Source organism: Rousettus aegyptiacus, unplaced genomic scaffold, assembly GCF_014176215.1.
Source record: "Rousettus aegyptiacus isolate mRouAeg1 unplaced genomic scaffold, mRouAeg1.p scaffold_m13_p_4, whole genome shotgun sequence".
In the NCBI taxonomy this organism is placed as follows: domain Eukaryota; kingdom Metazoa; phylum Chordata; class Mammalia; order Chiroptera; family Pteropodidae; genus Rousettus; species Rousettus aegyptiacus.
This window is the reverse complement of record NW_023416307.1, coordinates 151,191,926-151,219,925: the sequence shown is the minus strand read 5'-3', so window position 1 is coordinate 151,219,925 and position 28,000 is coordinate 151,191,926. Positions and strand designations below refer to the sequence as shown.

Below are 28,000 nucleotides of genomic sequence, written 5' to 3'. Positions count from 1 at the left end.
CATGCGCATCGGCGCCTACCTGCGCCCGGGCCGCCAGTGACCGGGCCGGGTTCGCCCGGTGGGCTAGGGTTGTGGAGGAGGCGGCGGGTGGCGCCGAGGCATCGAGGCAGGCCACTGACTCCTGGAGGCCGCCGTCCTGGCGAGGTGAGGGATGGCGGGCGGAGGCGGGTGTCGCGGCCGGTTACCGAGAGCAGGCGGGGTCGGGTGTGGCACAGGGCTGGCCTGGAGAGGCGACCCCAGGCCCACCCCGCCCTCTGGCCGAGCCTAGTCCCACCGGGTTTCGTGGGGTTTGCCGGCATCATCTGTCCCCCGTTTTTCTGCTGGTTGCTCTCCAGACTCCAGATCCACCCAAGGTGCGCGTCAGCAAGAACCCTCAGCTGACAGATGCGCGTAGAACGCTGCCCCCAGGGGGAGGAGACGGGGTGTGTCCAAAGGGGAGAGCGGGCGATTGTTTTTCCTTAATTATCCACGAAGCTCACGTTAGAGTATTGTTTAATTTTAATAGCAAACTTCCCTTAGCATGCCGATATTAGATGAATTGGTTTACCAAATACTGGATGCACTGGACTAGCTTTTCTTAACGTCAGGTGTAGGAGGTGGTGTACATTTGTGTCCATTGTAGGTTTACATCCAGACCTCCAGACCTCCAGACCTCCAGAACCAGAAGGATAAGGCACTCCGGGAAAAATTAGGAATGTAGGAATCAAAGCCACAAAAGAATATTACCAGCGGTAAAAACTAATTGGTGAAATTTGTGACATCGACAGAAAAAGAAAATAAAGCTCAGATCGATGGATAGGGATGGGGTACATCATCATTAAATTTGACAAAGGAATTAATCTCAATAAAGATAATTTTAGTAAATAAAAGTGTAAATAATTGAGAGTGATTTAGTATTGCTAACTAGAATTAAATTGACCTAATAGCGTTTTCTCTGGAAAATATATTTTAAACAATGTTGTTAGAGCTCTAAGTGTTAATGTTTATAACACAGAGGACATTTGGGGTCCTAAAGTTTTTGATTCTTAGAAAGAGCCTCAGAGATCAACTACATCCAAAAGGTGACTGATGGTCAAAGAGGAAAACTGACTTATTCAAAGTAATATAATGAGTAAAGAAAAGTTGTAACAAGTGAAACGTTAGGCCTGGTTCCTTCATCTATTGACAGGTCTGTGATTCGTTTCGAGTATCAGTGCCCCAGAAGAAATTGTTTTAGAGAAATAGAGTAGCTGTAATTCCAAAGAGTAGATTTAGAAAAGCAAGAGTGTAGTGAAAAAATCATAGGCTTTTGAACATTTCGAGTAATGAAGTTTGGGTTTGAATCCTGGCTCTACCACTGGAGCCTTGGAGCTCTAATTTTCCCACTTGCCTTGTGTAGATTAGGTCTACCTCACAGTTATGAGCATTAAATAACATTATCAGTGTAAAGTTCCTAGCCTGGTACCTGACATATAATAATACTTACTATTAAATTTAGTCCCCTACTCTTCCTAGTTGACCTCTACCCTCTTCCCAACCCCATTCCCAAGCAGTGTGGAACTAAGGAGCCTGCCTGATCTACAATTTAAGTAGCTAGTTCTCAAGTCTTGTGACTTAAGGTGAATTCAGTAAGAGTGATATAACTCAGTTTTGTCTTTGTCTTCTGTATTGTATATTTGAAGAGTGGGCAATAGGCCTTATTGTGAAACACAGGTGAAAACTTTTGTTCAAATATTTGTATGCCAAATGAAACTTGTTTTGCTTGTTTAAATTACTATTTTGCGGGGCCCGGTCATTTAATGCTATACTTTTTTCTGCTTTTCTTTCTTTCTGGAGGGAGGAGGAGGAATAAGTGCCATGGGGGTTTAGGAGAGGGTTAAGGGCAAAGAGCAGGGGAAAAAACCAATGGGAGCAAGGGTAGCCTCCAACTAGGCACAGAATCTTTGCTAATAGAATGGAGATAATCTGTGACATGAACAGTTTATAAATAGAGCTGAAAAGAGGATTTAGGAATTGTGGGAGGCAGATTAAAATATTTTTATTAAACCTGGTAGTACCTTGGGTGCTTTATGTTTGATTACTACTTCAGTTTCTACTTTTAAGAAATCTATCTATATAAAAATCTTTCTCTTTTTCTCTTCAAGTAGAGGTTTACTCTGGGAAATGTTAAAAAGATAGATCAGAATATGGCAAGATCTACAAGTCTACATTTCTTGTTTCAGGGAGCAATAATAAGGCAGCCCCCCTAGGTCATTCATGCATTTGCTTAGCAGTTTTTATTGAGGGCTTCCTAATATGTGGCAAGACCAGTGCCCGGTTACAAGGTCTACTGGCCTATAGAAGATGCTGATAAGACCTGGAAGATGGACTCGTGTCCCAGGGTGAGCACTCTGAGGCTGCTTTTGTCCTTGTATAATTGATAACATTTTTTTCTATAGTTATGGTATAATTGTCTAGATTAATTCCACTGCTTTTCTGTTTTAAACTAAATACTAGTTATCTGCAGGCGACTTTTATTTTAACGAATCCTGAGATGATAGTGCCTTCCCGTCTGGAAATGTCATGTAGTTGTGGAGCTGCTCAGTGTAAAATGTGCCCTTCAGTATTCATGCACAGATCATCAGAACTACAGTTAATTAACAGAAGAGATTATTCTACTAGTAGAGATGTTTCAAACATGACATTTGAAAATAAAACATAAAAAGTATAAGTGTGATTTAAGTAAGTGGTATAAAGACCCTAAGTTAATACTTTTCTTTCAACTTTTATTTTAAAATAATTAGAGTCACAGGAACTTGCAAAGATAGTACAGAAAGGTCCCATATACCCTTTACCTAGGTTCCGCCTTTGAGTACATCTTACGTAACTATAGTACAATATCAGAGTCAGGAAATTAACATTGATATAAAGCGTGTATAGTTCTGTGTCATTTTATCCTGTGCAGATTTCTGTCACCACCATCACAATCAAGATACAGAATCATTCTATCACCACAATGATTTTCCTCTTGCTGTCTCTTTATAGTCACACCCATTCCCCTCTTCCTCACTATCCGTAACCCTTGGCAACCATTAATCGGTTCTTCACTTCTATAATTTTGTTGTTTTCGGAATGTTACATAAAAGGATTCATATATATGTGACCTTTTGAGATTGGCTTTTTTTCACTCACCCAAGGCTCTTGCCATCCATCCAAGTTGTTCTGTTTCAATAGTTTATTCCTTTTACTGCTGAGTAGTACATGGTATGAATGTGCTGTGTTTTGTTTAACCATTCACTATTTGTAGGGCATTTTGTTTGTTTATAATGTGGGGCCGTTACAAATAAAGCTATTATGAACAATTGTACACAGGTTTTTGTGTGGATATAAATTTTCACTCCTCTGGGATAAATGCCCAGGAGCATGACTGATAGATAATTTGGTAATTGCATGTTTAGTTTTATGAGACACTGCCAAACTGTTTTCCAGAGTGACTGTACTATTTTATAGTCCTACTAGTAACGTATGAGAGAGATAGTTTCCACATGCTTGCCAGCATTGAATATTGTCACTTAAAATTTTTTTAGCTCTTCTCGTAGATATGTAGTATTATCTCATTGTGATCTTAAGTTGCATTTTCCCTAATAGGTGAAGTGAATAGGTGAAATGTTTCATGTGCTTTGTGCATTTTCTAACTGGATTTTTTTTTTTTTTACTGTTGAATTTTGAGAGATCTTTAAAAATTCTAGATATCTAGAGTCCCTTATCAGATATGTGGTTTACAGATATTTTCTCACAGTCTGTAGCTTGTCTTTTCATCCTTTTCACATGGGCTTTTGCGAAGCAAAAATTTTTAATTTTGATGAAATCCAATTTGCTGATTTTTCTTTTATGGCTTGTGCTTTCGGTGTCATATCTAAGAATTCTTCCCTGGGTCCTGAAGACGGTCTCCTATGTTTTCTTCCACATTGATAGTTTTACTTTTTATATTTTGAGTTAATTTTTACTAAGGGTGTGAGGTTAGGGTCAAGATTTTTTTTCCCCCTGTACTTATCTATTGCTCCATCATCATTTGTTGAAAAGACTATCCTTCCTCCAATAATTTTTTTCCCTTGGACCACTGTCAGAAATCATTTGGCTGTACTTGTTAGGTTCTCTGTTCTATTCCATTGATCTATATGTCTGTTTCTCTGCCAATACCACACATCTTATTACTGTAGCTATATAATAAATACTGAAATAAGATGGTATGGGTCTTTCCATATACATTTTAGAATTTTTTTCTATATCTACAAACTATCTTATTGATATTTTTACAGAAATTGCATTAAACCTGTATGTTAATTTGGGGGAGAATTAACATCTTTACTATGTTGAGTCTTCCAATCCATGAACATGGTATATCACTTCATTTATTTAGAGCTTTTTTGATTTCTTTCAGCAGTGTTTTGTAGTTTTCAACATACAAGTCCTATACATGTTTTATTATATCTACACCTAAGTATTTCATTTAAAAAGTTATAGGGATGGCTCCACAGTGTAGTGGTTAGCATGTCTGCTTTACACGCCTGGGTTCGCACCCCAGGTGGAGCCATGGGCCATACCCCGGGTGTGTCAGACCCCCCAAGTGCGCAGGGGGCACCAGACCCTGGATGCGTACCGCGAGCACGTGGGAGGAGACACCCCCTCCTTCAGAGATCCAGTTCTTAAGGGGAGATGGCAACATCCATAGGTCAGGAGTGGAAGTGGAGGGCGGGGGGAATTAAAGAGGGGAAAGAAAAAGTTATAGCTTTATTGAGATCATTTTTGGAGTGATTGTAAATAGTGTTTTATTTTTAATTTGGTTTCTACATGTTCATTACTAGTTTATAAAAATACAATTGATTTTTGTATGTTGGTCTTATATCCTGCAATCTCGAGCTATTTGTTCTAGGACGTTTTGTTTGTTGGCTCTTTGGGGTTTTCCATGTAGACAATTATGTCATCTGAAAATAGGAATAATTTTGTTTCCTTCTTTCCTGTCTATATGCCTTTTATTGCTGTTTCTTGCATTATTACACTGGGTAGAGAACTTTAAGTACTGTGTTTAATGGTGAGAGCAGACATCCTTCTTCCTGATTTTAGAGGGAAAGTGTTTACTATTAAGTGTGATGTTAGCTGTAGGCTTTCTGTGGATCCTCTTCATCAAGTTGAGGAAGTTCTTATTCCTGTTTTGCTGAGAATTTTGTCATGAATGGGTGTCAAATTTTGTTAAATACCCTTTCTGTATTAATTGATACCATTGTGTGACCTCTTATTAGCCTGTTTATCTGATGGATTATATTGTTTGATTTTAGACTATTAAGCCAGCCTTGAATCCTGGAATAAATCCCACTTGGTTTTGGTGTCTAATTCTTTTTATTATATTGCTGAATTCTAGTTGCTAACATTTTGTTAAGGATTTTTGCATATAAGGTCATCAGGAGTACTGGTCTATAGTTTTCTGTGCTTCTCATGTTTTTGGTTTTGATATCAGGGGAATATTAGCTTTATAAAGTGAATTTGAAATTGTTTCCTGCTCTTCTGTTTTTTTTTGGAAGAGATTGTGCAGAATGGGGTTAATTCTTTTTTAAATGTTGGGTGCGATTCTCCAGTGAAACCATATGGGCCTGGATTGTTTCTTTTCAGAAATTTTTAAGTTGCAAATGAAATTTTCTTAATAGGAAATTTAGCTAAGATTGTTTAGATTACCTAATTTCTATGGGGGAATTGTGGTCATCTGTATCTTTGAGGAATCAAAACATTTCATATATGTTGTCAGATTTATATGTGTAGATTTGTTTGTAGAATTCCCTTATCATTTTGATGTCTGTATTGTCTGTGGTGACACCCTGCTGTTTGATGCTTGATACTGGTAATTTGTCTCTTCTCTCATTTTTTCTTTGTTAAGTTTGGTAGAAACTTATCAATTTTATTGACCTTTTCAAAGGACCAACATCCTGTTTCTTTGATTTTCTCTATTGCTTGTCTGTTTTCAGTTACACTGATGTCTACTCTATTATTTTCTTCCTCCTGCCTGCTTTGGGTTTTTTATTTCCTCTTTTTTCCCGTTTATTTTTTAAATTAATTAATTAATTGATTAGTTAATTTTGACATGTGAGCTTAAATTATTGAGAGCTTTTTCTCTTTTATAATGTTAGCATTTAGTGCTATAAATTCCCCTCTCAGCACAGCTTTAGCTGTGTCTCACAAATTTTCATTTGTTTTTCTTTTCATTCAGTTTAGTGTATTTTTAAAATTTCTCTTGAAACATCCTTTTTGACCCATGGATTATTTAATTATGTGTTGCCTAGTTTTTAAGTGTTTGGAGGTTTTCATTATCTTTCTGTTATTAATTTCTAGTTTGATTACATTGTGGTCATAGAACACACCCTTTATGAATTCTTTTAAATTTGTTGCAGTTTGTTTTATGGCCCAAGATATGGTCCATCTTGCTATGTGTTCTGTGGGTGCTTGAAAAGAATTCTGTTGTTGACAGAGTGTTCTGTAAAATGCTTTTTGTTTTCGTTTGTTTCGTTTTGTTTTTTTACATATTAAGTTGATAGTACTGTTGAGATCTTTATCTTTGCTGATTTTTTCTCTAGTTGTTCAATCCATTGGATGTGGAAGTCATCAGCTATAACTGTGGATTTGTCTCTTTCTCCTTTCACTTCCTCAGTTTTGCTTCACATATTTTGCATCTGTGTTTAATGCATATACATGTAGTTTTATGTCTTCTAGGTAGATTTATTCTTTTATTATTGCATAGTGTTCTTTTCTATCCGTGGAAATTTTCTTTGTTCTAAAGTCTGCTTTGTCTAATATTCGTATAACTCTTTTTGATTAACGTTTGCATGGCATATTTTTTCCATTTATTTATTTTCAACCTACCTGTATTGTTATATTTGAAGTGAATTTATTGTAGAAAGTATATAATTGAGTCATGTCTTTTATTTGCTCTGTCAATTTCTGTTTTCAGTTGTGTATTTAGACCATTTACATTTAATGTACTCATTGATATATTAGGGTTTAAGCTGGCTCTTTTATGTTTTACTTTCTATTTACTTTTTAAAAATTGTTTTCTTTTTTATGCATTCCTTTGAGCAATTCAAATATTTTTTAAAGTTCCATTTTTATTTATGTATAGTTTTTAGTGTTTCCCTTTGTGTAGCTTTTTTAGTGATAGCTTCAGTATATAGATGTATGTGTATATATGTGTTTTTGTGTACCTATGACTTATAGTCTGCTGGTGTCAGCATTTTGCCATTTCCAGTGAAACACAGAAACTTCACATCCCTTTATATCTTTGTACCCTCTCCTGCTTATAATTGTCTCGAATATTTCCTTTACGTACATGGATCAGCAAACATAATTTAGAAAACTCATGAGAAGGATAGGCCATTGTATTTTCCCATGTTCGTACTCTCTCTGCTGTTTTTTCTTCCTTCTCGATGTTTCAGGATTCCTTCTTTTATTATTTTCTTTCTGTTTAGAGAACGTCCTTTAGCCATTATCTTAGCGCAGATGTGCTGACAGCAGATTCTCTTCGCGTTCCTTCATCCGACTGTGTTTTATTTCCCTTCATTCTCGAAAGATATTTTTTCCTGAAAATAGAGATCTAGATTGGCAGTTCATTTTTTTTTTTTTAAGCACCTGTAAAATGTGCTTTCTTTTGGTTTCCATAATTTCTATGCGCTTGCTGTCATTTGAATTGTTTTTCCCCCACAGGTAAGGTATTATTTCTTGCTTGTTTCAAGATTTTTATAGTCTTTAGTTTTCTTAAGTTTGACTCTTATGTGTTTGGCATGGATTTCTTTGGGTTTATCCTTTCTGGAATTTACCTGCTTTTTGAATCCGTTGGCTTATGTCTTTTACCAGATCTGGGAAGTTTCTAGACATTGTTTCTTTGAATCCCGAATGCAGTCCTGCCCTCTTTCTCCTCTCCTCCCAGACTCCAGTGATATGAAAGCACATTGTTTGTTATTCTCCCATAGTCCCTGAGGCTCTGTGCAATATTTTTCAATCTAGTTTCTCTCAGATTGTTCGAATTAGGAATTTTTATGTTCTGTCTTCCTGTTTACTGATTCATTCTTTTGTCCCCTCCATATTAATGTTGAGCTCATTCAATGATTTTTTTTTAACTTCCATTATTGTGTCGTTTTAATTCTAAAACTTTCATTTAGTTCTATATATCTTCTATTTTTTAATTTATTTGTTTGAAGTATGTTTGTAATTGCTCATTGAAGCCTTTTTATGATGGCTGCTTTAAAGTCTGTGTCATGTTGGAGTTGGTATCAGTTGATTGTGCCTTCTTATTCAAGTTGAGATTTTCTTGGTTCCTAGTATAACCAATGATTTTTTTTTTATTGAAATCTGGACAGTTTGGGTCTTATGTTATGAGGCTCTGGATCTCATTTAAATCTTCTGTTTTAGTTGGCTTTTGTTGACTCTGTGCTAGTGGGGGAAGTGGGAGCATTCTCTCATTACTGCCAGGTGGGAGTAAAAGTCCAGGTTCTCCACTCGGCCTCTGTGGCTCCCTGAAGGGAGGGGGCTCCTCAGTATTACTGAGGGGAATTCTGTCTCCTCAGTGACACAGTGAGCGAGTTTGGCTCATTGCTGCCTGTGGCTCCCTGCTTGGTCTTCTCTTAAACTGCCCTGGCAGGGCGGGGAGTTGAGAGGCTACCTCATTACCACCTCATGGGAGTAGAAGTCTAAGGTTCTTACTTGAGCTTTGTCGGTGGGTATGTGGTGGCTGCAGTTCTTTCTGTGGTGTTTGGCCAGAGTAGAATGTTTTTACCTAAAAGTTTTGTCCTTTGCTAGGCTGTACCTTTGGCTAGGGAGGGCAGGCTTTTGTTGTTGTTGGGCTTCTTTTTTTTTTTTTTTTTTTGTCTACACCCATTGGCATTTCTGGGTTGCCATCTTCTCCAGCACCTGGACTGGAATATATATATGAAGCAAAAAGAAAACTGAGCAGACTCGCAACTGCGTCATTCCTTGGGGACGTACCAAGGTCCCCAGCCAGTCTGCCTTCTCTCTACCCCTCAGAATCTTCTTATATTTATTTTATATATAAGGTCTGTGGATTTTAGTTGTATTTAGTGGGAGTAGGAAAAAGTACTTCAACTTCGCCTTTCAAGAAGCAGAAGTCCCCAGTTCATTCATTTTTGAGTAGTGGTCAGATCTCTCAAGTACAGACTGTCTGGTGATATAGCTCATAATAACCTGAATTCACAAACGTCAAAGCCCTTCCCAGGCGGTGTGGAGAATGCAAAGATGAGCCTCTTCCTGTTTGTATTAATTGTTTTTCATCCTACAGAATACAGAGTGCATTTGCACAAAGGAAGAGCGTCCAGGGTGTTGTCTCTGTCCTTAGACTCTTCCACAGCAGGGTGCAAAGTCGCTCCACCCCTCAGGCCTCTGCCTTTCTGTGCACTGACACACTCACACATACCCTCAAACACAAGCCGCAGTTAACATTGCAGCGTCACCTTCATTTAAGCATCGCAAATATTTAAAAATATTTAAAAAATAGATGTGGGCTTCACTAGTGTGCAATACTAGTAACTCGATAGAGCCGAAAAACAGTTTTTATTTCTCTTGAATGCTATCGTTTGAGGAAAAGCAAGTTCGATCACCAGGAAGATAACATGGATGAAGTAGAGCAAGGGTGGGACTCTTAGGTCATCTAGAATCTGGTTCTAAAACTGGTTCTTCAGATTACTGTCCCTTAGAAAGGGCGCTGTTTTCCTCGTTATTGGTTTAACATGATACCTGGCACATAGTAGTTGCTCCATAAAGACAGCACCACAGAGTAGATATGTTGGGGTCGGTAGTTGAAATAACTGCATACTGCTTTCCCTTAGAAAAACAAAAGAACATACAATTTGCTCAGCCTCCAAAGAAGTGTCTTTCTTATTTTGCCTTGAGGGTATTTCTGTCCTGTCTCTGACTTTCTTGGTATCTCATTGAGTCATTGTCTTGTGTGTTTTTTTTTGTTTTTTGCTTTTTTTTTTTTTTTGTGGCAAGTACTGTTCTTAGAAACATCTTTATAAACACTTCCCTACATCCATTGCAGAATGGCCTGACTGATACAACACTGTTCTCAAGGTAGCAAGACCCTAAGCCCTGGTCTCAAGTTGACCTTATAGTCTTTCCCTATCTCTCTCTGTCAGGGCTTTGTGTCCTATGACTCTTAAATTTTTTCCTGTTCTAAATTAAATATTTCAAACATTCACAGAAGTATAGAAGATAATGTTATTAACCGCCATCCATCCATCCCCTGATGCCCTTTCCGGTGCTAAAGGTCTCAGCACTGGCCAGGCGGCTGGGATACAACCCACAGGATCTTCTGGCAGTTGGCCTGGCCCTGTCGGTTGTGCTGGGAACAATGGTGTGGCTGTATCTTTCATGGGGCTTTTCACATTTTAACTCCTCGATGGAAAGTGTGGGGAGAGGGGACAAATGGACTCTGTAGGGTCTGTAGGCTGGTAGACTAATTTTTTTTTTTTTTTTACCTTCTCTGTGTTTTGATACCACTGCAGTTCCTACATGTGTAAAATGGGAGTAATCATTCATTCATGAATCCATTCCAGATATCTTTATTCTTAGAACTCACACTTAGGTAGCAGAAATGATAAATCAGTAAAATAGAGAACAAAAAGGTAGGTCCTCTGGGAATTTACAGGTGGGAGAAGTACTTCCTGCTGGGCAGGTTCGGGACGGTCTCATGGAATGCAGGGGCACAGAAATGACGAGAACCGCACACATCCTGGGGGCTCCCCTTTCTTACTGCTCACAGGAACTGAGATGCCAAATTAGGTTACACCCCTAGAGCTTTTTGGGAGAAAAGTCCATAGGTATACAAGCCTATTCACATCCTATCAAGTAGAGGATCTGTGAAACAGGATTCATGGGAGCCCAGAAAGACCCATTAGCATTGTAATGGCCCTCTCTCTAACCCCTAGCTGCAAGGCTGGTGTGCACATTATGCCCTGTACAAGCACCTGTAGAGTTAACAGGTAGGGGCAAAAACCCAGCCAGGCTCTGCCAGCAGAACTGGTCCAGGCTGTTTCTCCCCTGAGAAGTACCTTGTTCTCATCTGCCAAAGGCATCATAAGGGCTCAGAATCTGTTTCTTTTTGTTTCTTAATGGTGCTCACATATCAAGGCCAAATATTTAGTGTCTTAATGTAATATAATTTGCCAAATGCCTTCCTTTAGCCATCTGTAGGAGCTCAGTCATCATTTTGAAGACTGGCTCTGTATCAAATATTTGCACATTCAGGAGGACATACTATATTCTCTCAGTTCCATTTTTGCCTTCTGCTCTCCTTGCTACCTTCTTTAGGTTAGATGCTTAGAATCCCTCCACTGCAGGTGAGGCTATGGCAGCCAAACCGCTCAGCACCTCCACTCCCCTGGGTGACCTGAAATGCACAGGTCCCTGGAGCTCATCCCTGCCGCTGCAGTGGCAGGCTCCTCCATCCCTGTGGAGCCCTCTTGCCACCTGTGTCCTGCTGCCCCCTGTCATCGCGGTCGCTCCTTAGCCCTTCTGGTCCTGCTTCCTTGCATCTCTATTCCTTCCTCCCTCATCCTACTTGGTTTAATTCTGGAAAAGGAGAGATTCATTAGAGAAGGAAAAAGGAGGATCACAAGTAAAGGAGACACAGGGAGGATAATGAAGGGAGGAGAACTGGGAGTGTTGTAGCTATAGAGAGGGAAATAATCACAGCCACGTTCGCGGTCATAGTGGGGACGAGGATGCGTGGGCGGGCAGGGCATCTCCGGCACCGACATCCGGCTCTCAGTAACAAGGTGACCTTGCTTCCCTCAGGTGTCCTCATGACTTCTCTTGCGGACCATGTCCATGATCCTCTTTGCCTGTGTGGTAAGGGTGAGGGACGGACTGCCCTTCTCGGCCTCCACTGACTTTTACCACACCCAAGATTTTCTGGAATGCAGGAGACGGCTCAAGACTTTAGCCTCCCGACTGGCCCAGTATCCAGGTCGCGGTTCTGCACAAGGATGTGACCTCAGTATACAGTAAGCAAGCATGTTCACTTTTACAGAACATCAGTGAAATTTGGGTTACTTTGAACCGTACGTTGAGGTAACATGCTGATCACACTGTGTGTTAGAAGTGGATCAGCGGTCCCAGGTCGTGTGTATTTGCAGCAGAATCAGGGGGCCTCAGGCGTTGCTGCTGGAACTCCTGCCTTTGTAAGGGGTGGGCCAAGAGCATCGGGAGACCCGGGTCCAACCAGCTTTCATGCCTTTAGTTGGGTAGTTTTTTCCACATTAGATGCAGGGGTGGGGAAAAGATGAGGAGGGAAGAGATACCAGATTAAAATGGCAGGGAAGGTAATGGACAGGAGCGAGCAACCAAGAAAATAAAAATGACCTCCTGACTTATAGTTGTTGCCTTCAGGTTTTGCTTTTAAAATTTCTTTCACTTAAATTTTTTCTTTAATTAAAAACTTTATTAAGTGACAAGAGCAGGAGAGTGAAAAATGAGCACAAGTAGGTCCCTCTTCTCAAGGAACTTAAAGTCTAATGAGGGAATAAGAAATATATAATTATATATTACAATTATATAATACAATGGGAAAAATAATCCGAGGAAAATAAGAGTCAAGTGGTTATAATAATCACAGTAATAACAGCTAACACCGTCGAGTGTTTTCTTTGTGCCAGGCACTATTCTAAGTACTTTCTAAGGTTTACGAGGTCGTCAGTAGTATTATGCTTGTTGTATAGAGCGGGAAACGGAGGTTAAATGACTTAAAGTCTAAGTTTATGCTGTTAATAAGTCGTAGAGCCAGGATTCGAACGCAGGCAGTCAGGCACCAGGGTCTGTTTCTCATGTGTTTCATCATTTCTTATTCTAGGGCTCACAGCAAAAAGCCCTTGTATGGAGGGATCAGGGGCAAGGCAGGTTTTGAAATATCAAAATGGCTTGCTGTCGATGTTACGCCATTGTTCTCCAGCATGTAGGCCTGCATGTACCAAGTCCCTTTTGCTCCCTTCGAATAGACAGTTGACCGGATAAGATGAGGTTGTTTTAGGGGAAGTCTGTCTCAGAATGAGAAAAACAGATGGGAGAGTCCAGACCTGACTCCAGGCTCGGGGGTGGTACCAGGAGAGTAGGGAGGTGGCCTGGAGGGGGTGCCACAGGCAGGCATGCACCGCCGTCACCCTGTGATGCGGGCCGTGGGTGCTCGGGAGCAAAACCTGAGCTGCCGCTGCCCCTGCCTGCGGCTCCTCTCTCCGGCTGCCTCCTCACCGTGCTGTGATTGTCTAACGTTCCAGGGGGGCTCTGTGCTGGACCTCAAATTAGGAAACCTCTTCTCTGTGAAGAAAACAAACGCTGTGACTTTAAACGAACTTCTGGGTACTTCGGTTTTTTGAAAAGTGGAATATAAAATGTTCTATTTCTTTGTATTTTGAATAAAATAGCCATTGTTTTCACAGAAGAAAGCGAGGCCCTTTCTGCTTACAGATGAGCAGTGCCATAGCTTATTTTATAGTTAAAAAGTTGAGTTATTTTCCTAATGTTGCAACATCAGATTACCAAAAACTGCCTTCAAGCAGCTCTCCCAGTTCTTGAGGCCGCACGCCTGAGATCGGACGTCAGCAGGGCCTTGCTCGCCCGGCTCTCAGAGGACCCTTGCCACGCCTCTCTCCTGCCCCCTGGCGGTCTTAAAGTGGTGGTGCTCCACTCTCTGCCTCGCTGGTTATGTGGGCTTCTTCCTCTGGTCTCCGAGACCAGATTTCACAACCGTCGTTGGAGGAGGGCCCATCCTACCCCATGATGCCCTCATTTCATCATGATGACATCTGCACAGACTATTTCCAAATAAGGTCATATCCACTGGTACTGGCAGTTAGGACTTCAACATGTCATTTTGGGGACACACGTCAGCCCACAAATGGAAACCCCTCCATCCCAAAGAGACTTAGGTCCTTCTGTAAAATTCTTTGTATAAGGACGAGGTCATCCTTTTTAAAAAAAACATTTATATATAGAAAACATTTTTATAGAGAGACTTCCAATTACAAAAAGATGGTATATCAACAGAATCTAAAACCCTCTTGCCAGAAACACCCAGAAATGCCAGTAACTATATATATAAAATTCTTTTAAATGTGTCGCTGAGCTTGAAAGAAAGAAATCCCAAGGTGCCAGAAACGAAGGGGGAACAGAATATCAAGGCGGTAAGTGTGTGAGCTAACGCTGAGGCGCCTGGGTCACCAGCCATGGCAAACTCAGGGCTTGCGTTTCAGCACCCGCGAAGGGAGAGGCCTTTGGGCCAGGGTAGAGTGAGGTGTCGTGGTAAGACCCACGCAAAATGGAGGGGCTCTTCAGGCTCCAGCCCTAGTGACAGGACAGGTGAGGAAGAGTCTGCCCCCCACCCCCTCGTACGGGGCTAAGTCACCTCTGCTTGGCTTCGGATGGGAAGGAAAAGTCTCATCTAGGAGACGGAAAACCTGCCCCTGCGCCTCATGTAGGATTGGAGTTGGAGGTTTTACGTCATACTCCCCATGGCCTGGGAATTCCCGAGCCGAAGCCCACACATCAGTACTGGTTCCAGGCTGACGGCCCTCCCGGAGCAGCCGGCCAGACCCCTCTGGGAGAAGCGCGTCGCATGATGTAGGAGGCGTGCGTAGTGCTGGCCGGGTCCTGGGCCAATCGGGGGATCACTCTGTAAATTATATGAATGTCTCACCATTACGCTCTACGCCCGAAACTATTATAAAATAACACCGAATGTCAACTCTAATCGAAACATAAAAGTTAAAAACAAAAAGTGTCCCACAACTCAGCGCTTGAGAGATTTTTGGGAAGAAAACGGGCTCTACAGTGATGAGCTCTCAGCAAAAATGACAGGACACTAGAGGGGGGTATTCCTCGATGAGGGGGCCAGTGGGCACAGCAGACAGAACTAGAGCCTCCAGCACTTGAAATGACAGCGTGAGAGTCCAAAAAGGAGTAGACGAGGGAGAAACACCGTGCACTTATTTTATGAGATCAGAGTAATCTTAATGCCACAACCGAAAGAAGATGGTACAGGAAAGGGACGTTGTTAATGGGCCAGTCTTACTTTGTATAGACACAAAAGTCCAAAATAAAACGTTAGCAAACTCAGTCCAGCAGTTGTATGCATATGAATAGGCAGAAGCTCACAACCAGGGAGGTTCTGTTTCAGGACACCAGGACGATTTAACGTTGGAAAGTCTGTTGATGTCGATGAAGGAGGAAAAACATTTTCCTCAGTAGATGCAGAGAAGCCTGGGGCTGCTTCTCACTAATGGAACATGCCTCCTCGTGCATGAATCACTCAGAGTGGTCACGCACCGTCACTGGCAAATACTGCTCTACAGCGCAGAGGACGTGTGGTAAAGGCACAGTCCCAGGTAGGTCTGGCCGAGGAGACAATGTGAATGCAGCATACAGGTGCGAGGCTGTTGGGGGCCGAGCACGTCCAGAGCTGAGGCAAGGTCGCGTCCGGCCGCGGGATGGGAATACACGGGTCTGTTCCCGGGTAATGTAGATGTCGTCCTTCCGTTTCAGCGTTTCTTCTTCGGGGGATGTGGCCTGCATGGCTATCTGCTCCCGCCAGTGTCCAGCAGCCATGGCCTTCTGCTTCCTGGAGACCTTGTGGTGGGAATTCACAGCTTCCTATGACACCACCTGCATCGGCCTCGCCTCCAGGCCGTATGCCTTCCTCGAATTCGGTTCGTAAACTCTTTTGCATTTACTGTTCTCTCTTACGGCGTTGTACGTGTAGAATTATAGTTTCGATATGGCTTTGACCGTCGAGGAAAATCACTGGAGGTGCAATTACATGCCACTGGAGAACAACCTTGTGTCGTGAGATTTCATAGTGACGGAAGTGGCCTGGAAGGCTTCCACGGTTAGCACTCTGGCTTGTCACCTCTCCAGGGCCTGGGGCCAGGGTGGAGGAATGCGAAACCTGTGTAGGTTATTCACCACATCCCTCCAGGGCAGGGGTCAGCGAACCGTGGCCCACGTCCAGTGCTGGTTTTTGTAAATAAAGTAGAACACAGCCATGTTCGTTCTTTTATGTGTTGCCTGTGGCCTCTTCGGCCTGTCATCAGCGGAGCTGTGTAGTTGTGACAAAGACCATGTGGGACCCGCAAACCTAAACTGTTTACTACCTGGCTCTTGAGGGAGATTTTGCCGACCCCTGCTCTGGGGCTGGGCTGCTCCGAGGGGGGTGTGCGGACTTGTTCCTCCATCGTGGAGTAAGTGCAGAAAGTGAGAAAGGGTGTTCGACATCCCTGCGGCATTTTTCACTGCGTTTTATTAAAGTATCAGTCCACAAGAGTCTAGAAATAAGAAGCAAACTAGTCCTTCACCAGAAGTGTGAGAAGCGCTGCTCTGGAAGAGGATGCTGCTGTCCCAGGTGCCCCCAGAGAGGCCGGGTAGAGGCTCGGGCTGCGGGACACAGCCTGATCATTCGAGTGGACACACCTTTTCTCAGGTGTGGTCCAAGTCATTTCGAGCTCTTGGGAGAACGGGCGTACGGGTGGAGCTGGAGGACATTCCGTGGTCTCTGTGTAAACAGCTTTTGAATGGGGGGCTGGTGCAGGGCCAGCACCTGGAAGTGTGGCCTGCCCTTGTGCTTCCTGGCAACTACTGCCATAACCCTCACTTTCCCTCGTGTGGCCTGTTGGCCAGCGCATCGCGGATGGGCCAGCACCTGCTTCTGGTGTCGTCTGAAGGCGCTGGGAAGCTCCCTGGTCCACAGGCCCCCGCCTGGTAGACCTGAGACACAGACTGAGAGCTCTGACTCTGAGTCTCCCCGTGAGGCCCTGGTCAGACTGTGGCTCTCGGCCCCACATCTTCCTACGGAGAGGACCAGACAGGTCACGGCCGCGGTGTCCCTTCGCTGTCATTGATTCGTAGCCGGTGGGCCTGGGTTCTCTCCCCTCATCTCTGCATGGGCCTTCCTGTTGAAGTGGTGAGCTTGCTCTGACGGGAGGGCCTTCCCCAGCAACATGTTTGCTCGTTATTTATTAAGAATAGAATGTGAGTAAAACTATACTTATATTAGAATTAGGTGTCATATTGCTTTGCCAATATTTATAAAACTTCACTCCAAATACTTATTAAAACTTGGCAGTGGGTTAATACTAACATAAATAAAAGAAGTAGAACCAATACTTTTCAAATATGAAATCCCAATTTGCACAATGTTTTGTCTTCATTTCTAATTTTTTCACATGTCTTCTCTTGAGATAATGAGGTCAAGAATAACCATCCCCATTCTCAGGCTTAGATATATTCTGTGACCTGCCTAGAGTTATACTCTCACAAGTGGCTGAACTAAGAATCAAACCCCGCTCCCCTAACTCCCTCATCACCGAGGTTCTGGAAGCTGTTACTGCCTTCTCTATAGGTAGACTATCACATTTTAATTATTCTGCTCTGGAGCGAGCGATGAGACCAGTAATGATATGTAGTAATAATCATTTGACCTTTTCGTATACCTTGACATTCTTGAGAATCTGGCCGACGTTAGCTTGCTTTAAAATATAAACTTTATTTAGTACATATTTTCTTCTATCATCTATTGTGCTGAAAATGTTCAACTCGAGTTTCTCTCTTTTTGTAGACAGCATCATTCAGAAAGTGAAGTGGCATTTTAACTATGTAAGTTCCACTCAGATGAAGAGCAGCTTAGAGAAAATTCAGGAGGAACTCAAGTTCCAGCCCCCCACCGTTCTCACTCTGGAGGACACAGATGTGGCAAACGGGGTGATGAACGGCCACGCACAGATGCACCTGGAGCCTGGTAAGTGGCCTGCTGTGCTCTGATGTTGATGCAGATGAGGGGATATTCCATATTTCAAAGGGACCTTGATTTCTTTTCCTAGGAAGGTGTGTTTTGGGCGGGAGGTATAAAATATGTGGGGAAAAATGTTTCCAGGTGGCAGTTGTATAAAACTTGACTATTATGACAATGAGTCGATCTGAGATCAACGATGGGATTCAGAATAGTGACTTGGCAGATTGTTTCTTTAACTGGGTCGAAGTCTACAGGATTAAATACTGTAAAGATTCATTCTCTTTTGCCGGAAGTCACTTATACCCATTTGAACATTGTCTGTCTGTCTGTCTCTCTGTCTATCTGTCTACCTGTCTGTCAGTACATCCATCCATCCATCCATCTAATTTTTTCCTTTGACAGTGAATCTTCATCTCATCGCATCACTTAGTGAAACATCGCAGGTCTCCCCCGAGAGACCCCACCCTCCTTCATGGAGGAAAGGGAGGGCCACGGGGTGCATGCGGGCAGGGCCAGGTCCAGGGCCTCTGGTGCCCCTGCTGTCTGGTTCTCTCTGAGGCCTGGGGACAGCCCTCCATCCCTGCGGATTTCCGTGTCCTTGTCTGAAGAACGAGGTGTTAGCGAATGTGCCACAGTCCCCTGGCATTTCGTGACTTCGTCTGGCATTAGCCACTCGACGCCTAGCATATAGTAAAGCATGATTTTTGATATTCTTTGTTTATGAGTACACATAATTAAACCCATTTTTAATTAAAGTGGATATTTACATCGTAAGATTTTGTAATAATGCAGAGCTGAATTTTGCTCTAAAAGATAGAACTATCTATACTATAACAATCTAATTATTTTGTTTTATACTAAACTCATTGCTTGAATTTTAAAAGTGGTGTATTAAAAATGTTGATGTTTTTGGTTTAACTTTATGTTTCGTTTTAATCCGTTTCAACCAATAAATTCCTGGATTGGCTCTCATGCCCGTCAATAAATTACTATAATTTATGTCAGGAATGAACTTAACTTTTGTGGAAGACTGGGTAGTTGAACACCACGCTTCTCCTGTGCCATACCTGAAAATGGGGTAACTTTGTAATATATGTTTTGTTTCTTAACCACTTAGACGAGAGGAGCAAATCCAGGAAGTGTCAGCTTGCCCATCTTTCTAGGACATTGTCCTGTGGTTTGACTCACCCTGTTGTCCTGAGGCTAGAGTCTTTACAGGTAGCATGTCCTGTGCCAGCGGGGACTTTGAATTGCTCCATGGAAACCCTAATACACTAACAACGCCCCTCCCTCCGGTCGCAGCTAGATATCTGTGTGTGTGCGTGTACGTGTGCGTGTGTGGGAAATGTAAGGACAAGAAAGGGTGATGTAAAATGAGCCTCGCAAGGGAACGGGTGGGACACCATTTACTCGTGTGAACCAAAATCAGTCCCAGTGGTTCTCTGAAAAGAGGGGAATGGTCTTTCGTTCCAATTAGAGTTCCAGAAAGTTTGTAGCTTAAATACTCAGCGCTTCCCTCTTCTTCCCTGTTATTTTAGAATTAAAAAAAAAAAAAAAAAAAAATCACACTGGCTGTGACTTGCTCCAGAAGCACACATGACACTGAGTATTGTCCTCATCAGAAAAAGAATGGAGCATTTTCCAAGCCGAGGGTTGGGGTAACAGGAATGCTTTCGGTAATTGACAACTCATTTGCAAATACAGCCATAAATTGCTTTAAATCAGGATTTCTCAACCCTGTTGACTTTTTGTGCTGGATAATTCTTTGCTGTGGGGGCCGTCTGGTGCATTGTAGGATGTTTAGAAGCATTCGTGGCCTCTACCCAGTAGATGCTCGTAGCACCATGTCCCTAGTCATGATAACCCCAAATGTCTCTAGACATTGCCATGTGTACGTTGAGGGGCCGTGTTGCCCTAGCTGAGAACCACTACTTTAAACAGAAAGGCTAGGAAACACTTGAGAAACTTGTGCTCGCTCAGAGAAGGGCCAGTTTCTGGAAGGAACTCACCTCAGATTCCTGGGTTCATTCTGTCCTTCATTTCTTGCCTTGTCCCCCCTAACACCTGCTTTTTAAATTAATGTGTTTGTGTGTTTAGCATAGCCTATCATTAGTGGAGGTCTAGTTAATGTCTTTATGTCTTTGTTTATTTTTCTTTCATATAGAAATTCTTTTCATTAGACAGTTTATTTATTTATTTTTTTAATTGTGAAGCTCCTACCTTCCGAATGGAACCAGTGACAGCCCTGGGTGTCCTGTCCCTTATTCTCAACATCATGTGTGCTGCTCTGAATCTCATTCGTGGAATTCACCTTGCAGAACATTCTCTACAGGTAACTTTTTCCTCACAGTTTAAATAAACTGCCGGATACATGGAGGAAGGAACCAATGAGGACACGTTTTATTATAAGGTTATTATGCACTAAGGTTTGTAATTCAAATAAAATTTTTATTTCTAATTTTATTCTTTGTAGTAAGTTGAACGAGCATGAAACTTGCTCTTTTGTACCTGTTTTCCTAAGAAGCCAAAGGGGCCCGCTGGGATGGTGGTGAGACGCAGACGAGCCGTTGCAAGGACGTCCGGCCGTCCCATGGTCCTTGCGACCCCCGGAGTTGTATCAGGGGCAGGATTGCTCACTAAGGGCAGAAGTTTGAGTCTAGACTTCAAGGATCAGGCTCTTTTTTCGCCCCTGGGAAAAGCTGCCTCATAGTCTGAGTTATATCATGCGGGTACCACCTGCTCTGTGTCTTGGTCAAAAACCGTGTCACTTGGAAGTTGATTTTCCAGCCTGCTCCTCTCAAAGCATTTTTCTGTTTCAGTGCTTTTTAAATATTAGTTGGTAATTTGAAGTATTTCAGACGCTTCCAAGAAATACAGAACCATCATGCACATAAACATAGAGATGTTACTTGTAAAGGGAGCCGTGATGCTCACGCCGTGTGCGTGGAGGTGACAGTCTGAAGCGTAGCTGGGGCTGGGTCTCGGGAGACTAATGCCGACGGACCTGCATGGAGAACGGCAGCGGGCCTGGGGACTGGCTGCCCCTTACCACAGCCCGCCTTTGGCCAATGTTCGGTGTGGCTCCTACTCTTATCGTTTGTGATTACCGATAACCAGGTCCTCACCAAGTATCTTACACACCAGGACAGGTGCCTGTCCAGTAAGATGGTTAATACATAGTCCCTGCCCGGGGGTGCAAAGCAGAGAGTGGCGATGTCAAGATATCACTAAGGCGGCAGTACCTGGGGTCGGGAGGAATTAGGAAAAGCTTAGTTTTGACAGATGAGTAGGATTTCCAGAGGTGGTAGGGTTGCGGGGCGGTGGGGGGTGGGGGGTGGGGGGTGGGGGGGTGCATTCCAGGTCGAGGGCTTAGCATAGATGCTTGGGGACAGGAGGGCACAAGGTGTGTCCAGGCCATTGAAAAGGATTGCCCGTCGCTCAGCCCAGGGTTTCGCGTTATCAGCTGTGCCACACTGAATGAGGAGCCATCGTGGGTTCTTTCATCTAAATAGTCCTTTTCTTGTGTTCCTCATATTTGTTTTAGGTTGCCCATGAGGAAATTGGAAACATTCTGGCTTTTCTTATTCCTTTTGTAGCCTGCGTTTTCCAGGTAGGTGAAATGCTGATATGCCGTCGAGTGGGTTAAGCCCATGGCCTTATGTTGTTCTTTTATTGGAACTGTTGACAAGTTTCTGGATCCTATTTTTATTCTACCAAGGGCGTGGTTCAAATCATGGACAGTGTCACACCCTTAGGGGAGGGACCTTAGGCCCGTCCTGCCTAGGCCTCTCTTTTTACAGAGGAAGAGCTTTGGGCTCAGAAAGGAAAGCCACTCGCCTGAGGTTGCAGGGCTTTCGACCAGAGCAGAACAGAAACCAGGAATTGGGACTTGCCGCCCAGGAAGGGAGGGGTGCGTTCACAGTGGAGGAGGGTCGGGCCTGACGAGTGTGGGGCAGGGTCTTGCTTTGTGCTTATTATTGGGCGGCCCACGTATGGAAAAATCTTGCGGAAGTCACATCTATGTATATGTGTGTTTTGAACACAAGACTAGGTGAAAAAGAATTGTCCTTAGTAGTAATGCCATCTGACTCAAATCTATCTTTAGGAAATGAAACAGAAATGATAACATTGACTAGAGGGCTTTGATTATTATTTAGTTATTTTAAAATACGCTGCATATGGGGGGGTGAAGTGTAAAGGACCCTTCGAATCTCGTGTAGGCAGAGTTAATTCTGGTGAAAACCTGACTGTAATTCTCTTTCCTTGTCCTCCACGTAGGCTAGGATTTTAGTACTTTCTTTGCATGCTTAAGCCTTTTTTTATTTTTTTTGTTAATTAAAAGTTCTACTCTCAAGGCATTTCTTCTCCCTTTCACATACATTTTAGAATGGCCTATTTTAAAAAATTGCATGATGGTGCAGAAAGAAATTTTCAACCCAAGATTATTGAAAATGCACTCATGTTTTAGAAACGAGTTTCCGAAACCTTGAATGCTGCCTGTTGGCGTTTCCTAGAGCTGCGTTTCAGGGCTGCAGGGGATCTTAGAGTTCCCTTCATTCCCTCGGCTGCATTCTTAGTTGGATAGCTCTTTCCATGGGGAGCTCTCTCCCTCACACTGCAGCTCAGTCTTTGTTGGATTGCTCTGTGTTTTGAAAATGTGCTTTTTAAAAAAGACAAAACAAAACAAAATCCGTTGAATCCATTCTTGCAGAACAAGAATGGCCCCTTTTCTGTGTGATAGCTCTATGTAAAATATTACTCTCCCTCCCTTCTCTGAGACCTTTCCCTGTTTCACGGATGCTTTTGAAGGCACGCTGAGGGGATGTCTAGAGAACGGGGGTCTCCTATCTGGTTGTAGCTCTGAAAAACTAAGATAGTAAAAGCACAACTTCTCTCTCTGGCTTCCTCACCTGTCACGACCCCCTGAAGGGGAAGTTCGTTGGGAGGTTACGGGGTGCTGGCCTGGCATCTCTTTCTCCTCTGCAGCCCGCAGCCCGGGCACTTCTGTCCGTCTTTTCTACACTTCTTTCACGAGCACCATGTTCTAATTCCTCCTGTGCCATCGATTTCACCTTCTTCTCTTCCACATCTCTGTGATGAACAGCAACTTGCCCAGCGAATCCAAGCTTCGTTGTAATGACTTCAGTGTAATAAGCTGATGGGCGTGGAATGACACGGTGTGTGACAGGTGCGAGACGCGAACCTTGCACCTGACCTTGCGGCCGCTTTGTGACCTCTGACGGGACTTCCCCTCTGGTGTCATTTCAGTGTTATTTGTACCTGTTCTACAGTCCAGCCAGGACTACGAAGGTGGTGCTGCTGCTGCTCTTCATTTGCCTGGGCAACGTGTACCTGCACGGGCTGCGGAACCTCTGGCAGATCCTGTTCCACATCGGAGTGGCTTTCCTGTCCTCACATCAGATACTGACGAGGCAGCTTCAGGAGAAGCAGCCCGACTGTGGCGTGTGAGGGGGACAGGGTGCGAGGAACGGATCCTTTGATGTTCTTATGAGGGTCAGCCACGTGTCCCTGTTGGCTTCTCGACTTCACCTCAAGTTTCCATCCTTGAAGTTCATCTTGACCAAACCCGACTGATACCGAGACTTGGGGACTTTGAACAGGTGTAGTTGAGCGTACGAGGTCACTTGACACCTAGCCCTGGTTGTGTGCTGAGTATAAATTCCTGTGGGACCTCCAGTTCGGCACATTTACTTAGGACAGCAGGCGCTGGGGGCTCATTCAGAGAAAGCGTTATTTGAAGATCAGAATGGAATTATTTTGGTCTTTCAAACTGAATGATGTAATAAACCACTAGGCTCAGTAATACTAGTTTATGTTATTGGCAGTTGTCTCCAGGGAGCTACCGTAAAATCCATATCAGCTTCTCAGTATAAGTGTGACCTGGTTAGCTTTTATAGTGGGTCAGTACAGGTGCATTAAAAACTTAAAAACATGGTTCATAAGTGTAAGCAAGGTAAATTCTGTTTACATTTTTGATAACAGGTTCAATACAATACCTTTAGAATATTTAAATATATTTTGGATATAAATTGAACTTGATTTAGGGTAAGGACAGACAGAGAAAATGGTTTAAAAGCCGAGTTTAATTTGTACATTACCTTTTATGGTGGGACTGTGTGGGCACAGAAATATTTTGTATTTATTTGCAGGGTATATCTGAATATTTTAAAAAGTTGAATAACCAGTGCTACTGGATCATAAGCTTTTAAGCATGAACAGAAATGAGACTATCAGGATTCCTTGCGGTGGGCCACAGATGAGTAGGTGAGTCACACGGATTCACGCAGTGGCACTTTGAGACGTAGGTGGGAGGGGCTGTTGTCATCAGCCTTGTGCGAGGTAGCCGAGCGCCTGCCATTTTACCGATGGCGACTGCTTGACCCCGTGTACCTGTTCCCAGAAGACCTCCCAAATTAATTACTCCTCTGCACCTTTCTCAATCATCTTAATTAAATCAAGGGCTTCATTTTTTTATGAATAAGAGTTAAGTAGACATTAACTTTTTAAAAGCTTTATGAAGATGTAATTACCCCTGTGCTCTGAAAAGTTTCTTTTCTTTTTTCTCATTGTCAAAATATTGATTGATCATAGTTTTTCAAAATGTAGACCCGAATCAGGTCCCTTAGCTCTCTGGACATTGCAGCCTGGGCTGTCCGGCACCATTCAGGAGGCCTTTTCGGGAGCGTGCCCTTAGATTGTTCTTGGTGGAAGTCTGGAATGTGAATGGCTCACCAACAATTGCATGGAATACTTTGGGGCTGAATAATGTAGTCTTGAAAATTCAACAAATCCTATTTTGATAGTTTTTAAAAGTTGAAAACCATTGATTGCAAGAGTTACTGAGCATATGAAGGAAGCAAGAAGGTTTTTCAGGGAATTCAGTTATACATGGTCATTACCGGTGGTGTGTCGTTACTGAGCTACCTTGGTATCGTTTCAAGAAAAACAAGTTTATGTGACTGGAAACCGTTGGGGGAAATGTTGCCAAAGTCATTTTATTTTCTTATAATAGGATTTTCTATTTTTCATCAAATAAAATATCTGAGTATGAAAGTTCTGTTGGCAACACCGTCAACGGAAACCTCAGAGCTGTTTCTCTGTTGACTGCGTCTCCGTGATTTTCTGCGTACCCAGCAGGGGAGTGGTCAGGCTTTCCGGGAGATAATTTTGAGGAAACAGTAAAATAGAAAGGGAAGACAAGGAAGGGAAAAAATTCCTTTTTGTGGTAGAAGCACGAAAACAGCTTTAAAAGTTGGTAAGAACGGTTTAGCAATGAAGGGCTTTCTTTTTGAGCCCCTGTGCCATTCCTAGGTGTTGCCGTGCAGCCCTGGACCCCATGTGCTCTGGGGGGCTGAGCCTGTGCCCCACCTTCAGCAAGCAGTACAGAACCATCCTTGAGGAGGACTCCCTCCTGGCAAAGGCTTTCTCCCCTAGCAGAGGTGTTATCACTGGGTCGAGTGTGGTCTTAATCCATTAAATTCCGCTTGGAGGCTGAGATTAATTTTGCGGACAGAAAGGAAAAGATGCACTAGGTGAGCAGCGCCAAATCAATAACGGTCACGTAAACGTGGCGTAACTGAAACCCAGCTGAAAGAGGCCTCAGCTCACTGCGGGGAGAAACTAGTGATGGGAAAGAATGTCTGCAGATTTTGTCCAAAGGAAGGTCCCAGGCTCAGGGTTGGCTTGGTCCAGGCCTGGAGTTTCGTGGCCCCGTGTCATCCTCGGTGCCAGAAAGCGGGCTCCCCCTCGCCGTGGTTATCCTCACCCCACCACAACTCAGCCACTCCAGCACCTCTGTTTTCCCAGTGGTTGAATGCCGCCTGCCCGGCCCACCTCACGGCGCTAGGTCTGGAAATAGATGAAATCACTTTGAAAACACACCCTCAAAAGTGCCTTCTGGTACCGGACGCCTCACGGTCTGGAGCGTCAGCGTGCGCGACGTCCCGTCCTCCGTATTGGGGCGGGAGCGTGGCTCAGTCTGCAGGCGTCCCCCCCTCCTTGCCCAAGCGTACCGGTGAAGGACACAGACACCCGTGGACTTTGGTTTTCTCCTCCCCGGGCTAGCCACACTGTGACAGGGCCATTTCTGGGTTTCTGCTTTCTGCATGGGGACAGTCAGGGCGTATTTGGGGTGGTGTCCGCCTCGGTACTAGGAGCCCCCTCTGCCTGCCGCAGGAGGAGTGCGACCACAGCCTCCGTGTGCTTGCCAGGCTCGCACCCCTGTTACCTGTGAGCTCTGTTGACAGACAGGGTGAATCAAGGCCCAACATTTTAAAGTTCTTTAAGAGGCGGGAAAGGGGCGTCGGGACGGGCGCTGAAGTGAAAACGTGTAATCATCGTTTCTGCGCACCTCACTTTGAGCTCCCTGTTCTTTTCCTAGGTGCCCTGTTCTGCAGGTCCCCTGCCCCCACTGCTTCCCACCTCTGCCCCCCACACTCCGGCCCTGGGGACAGAGGCTGGAACCGGAGTCTCTGGAAGGGAGGGAAAGCCACCTTTAATTTTATCAGTAGGGTGGGTGCAGGAGCTCCCGAGGGGAGCAGAGGGTGCACTGTGCACCCCGGGGAGCTCAGCACATACTGGGAGCCGGGTCTCAGAGGGAAGTAGCACTGCTTAGAGTCAAAGACTATGAGAGCCAGCACGGTGGGCTGTTTGGGGTGCTGGAAGCAGGGGATAGGTGGGGAGCAGAGCCGGCAGACAGCAGCGGCCCCGTGGTGTGTGGGAGCTGCCGCTTGCTGTTCCTCGAAAGAGTCAGCCACTCATCGTAACAATCAGGACAGGTGGCCCTCAGAGAATCTGCTGCTTGCACTGTGTAGCACAGGTGAGGGCCAGTGGAGGGAGCGTTCACGGGGACCGGATGTGGGCCCCTGCCCTGATGGCGTGTGGGCCCCTGCTCTGACACTCCACGTCCAATAGTTCCTACGGGGAATCCTGCCTGAGGACAGGGAGGCGCCCCCTGAGTGCTGTGAGTGTGGAAGAAGAGAGAGCAGATGTGCCCTTGAGAGAGGAGGCTGGGGAAGGAGAGTCCTGGTCAGCTGGCTGGAAGCCTGGCTTGGCTCTGACACTTGGCCTTGCACCACAGTGGCCGAGTCACTGCCCATCGGCCCCAGTGTCCCCATCTGGGAAATGGCGATAACATCAGCCTATCCCCTGGGGTGCTGTCACGAGGATAAAAGCCTAGTGGAGGAGAATCCTGGGGGAACCCATCGTGCGTGTGCAGGAGGGAGGCTTTGAGTTCACCTGTCACACTTCTGGCCTTTACACACAAAAAAGAGCATCTTATCACACCGCAGTGTAAATGGCTGTATTCTTCCCTCCAGAAAGGAAGCGGACTCTCCCTCCTCCCCCTGACCCTGCCTCCTCCTTCCAGGTACACATCCCCTTGGTACCGCTGGCTGGGGTCCTGCAGGGTCCAAGGAGGCTGGTTCTGCTAGTTGTGTTTGAGGCTTGTCTTGGGGAACCAGGGGCCGAACCTCACTGTCTGTCCCTGACCCAGATGAGGAAAGCTCTGCTTCTTCCATCAGGGAGCAGTGATGTCAAGCATCTGTTGCTGCGGAAATGTCATTGGCAGGGAACCTGTGGAAAGGTAAAATCTGGGAATGGCCGGATACAGAAACATCTGGCTATGTGTACCAATGGCAGAGCCGTTGCCCACAAGCGCCTTTTATTTAGTTTGAAATTATCAAGTTCATGCTGTTCCTCTAATCTGTACTTGGTACATATGACCTTCTTGAACCCTTAACCGTGTGTGGTTCTGGGGTTGCTTCAGAAGTAGTATTTAATGACTTGTTTATATGACCCCAAGATTTTATTTTGTTTGACGAACTTTTCTACTAAGAGTGTAAAAGACTGAGTCTGATTTAGCCAGGGCAAAACCATTCATTTCATATATTCATTTTGAATGCTTGCTGTCCATGTTATACAAGCTTCTTAACTGTTTTCACGTAATAACAAAGATCTATTTTGAGTAAACGATGGGTACGTCTTGACAAACTTCCGCACAGTAGTAAAGCCTAAACTTGTGTTCATGTATGTGCAGAGTGTTGCATAGCCATTTATATACTGTGTATATGTAAATTAAATGAGGTGGCTTCAGAAGTGAGAGGAGAATAAATCTAAGGTGCTTATAAACGAGTGTTACTTGTATTTGTGTGAAAAAATTCTGAGTTATGGGGTCATTTTCCTGGGCCTGGA

At 44.1% G+C, this 28,000-nt stretch overlaps 1 protein-coding gene across 1 annotated transcript; it reads left to right on the top strand.

Moving 5' to 3' along the window:
• The first annotated feature begins 16 nt into the window (after nucleotides 1-16).
• SEC22C (SEC22 homolog C, vesicle trafficking protein) lies at nucleotides 17-27,940 on the top strand. Its single transcript, XM_016163322.2, has 7 exons — nucleotides 17-144; nucleotides 11,809-12,017; nucleotides 15,547-15,710; nucleotides 17,615-17,794; nucleotides 20,002-20,120; nucleotides 21,333-21,398; nucleotides 23,057-27,940. Exons 2-7 carry the CDS (start codon nucleotides 11,836-11,838, stop codon nucleotides 23,255-23,257), a joined length of 912 nt encoding a protein of 303 aa, XP_016018808.2. The 5' UTR covers nucleotides 17-144; nucleotides 11,809-11,835; the 3' UTR covers nucleotides 23,258-27,940.
• Nucleotides 27,941-28,000: the final 60 nt, after the last annotated feature.

What these genes read in the sequence shown, in the direction of transcription:
- SEC22C (XM_016163322.2), top strand. Translation starts at nt 11,836, where the DNA reads ATGTCCATGATCCTCTTTGCCTGTGTGGTAAGGGTGAGGGACGGACTG. An exon ending in ACAGATGCACCTGGAGCCTG is followed by an intron (nt 17,795 to 20,001) that starts GTAAGTGGCCTG and finishes TTAATTGTGAAG; the next exon opens with CTCCTACCTTCCGAATGGAA. An exon ending in TTGCAGAACATTCTCTACAG is followed by an intron (nt 20,121 to 21,332) that starts GTAACTTTTTCC and finishes TATTTGTTTTAG; the next exon opens with GTTGCCCATGAGGAAATTGG.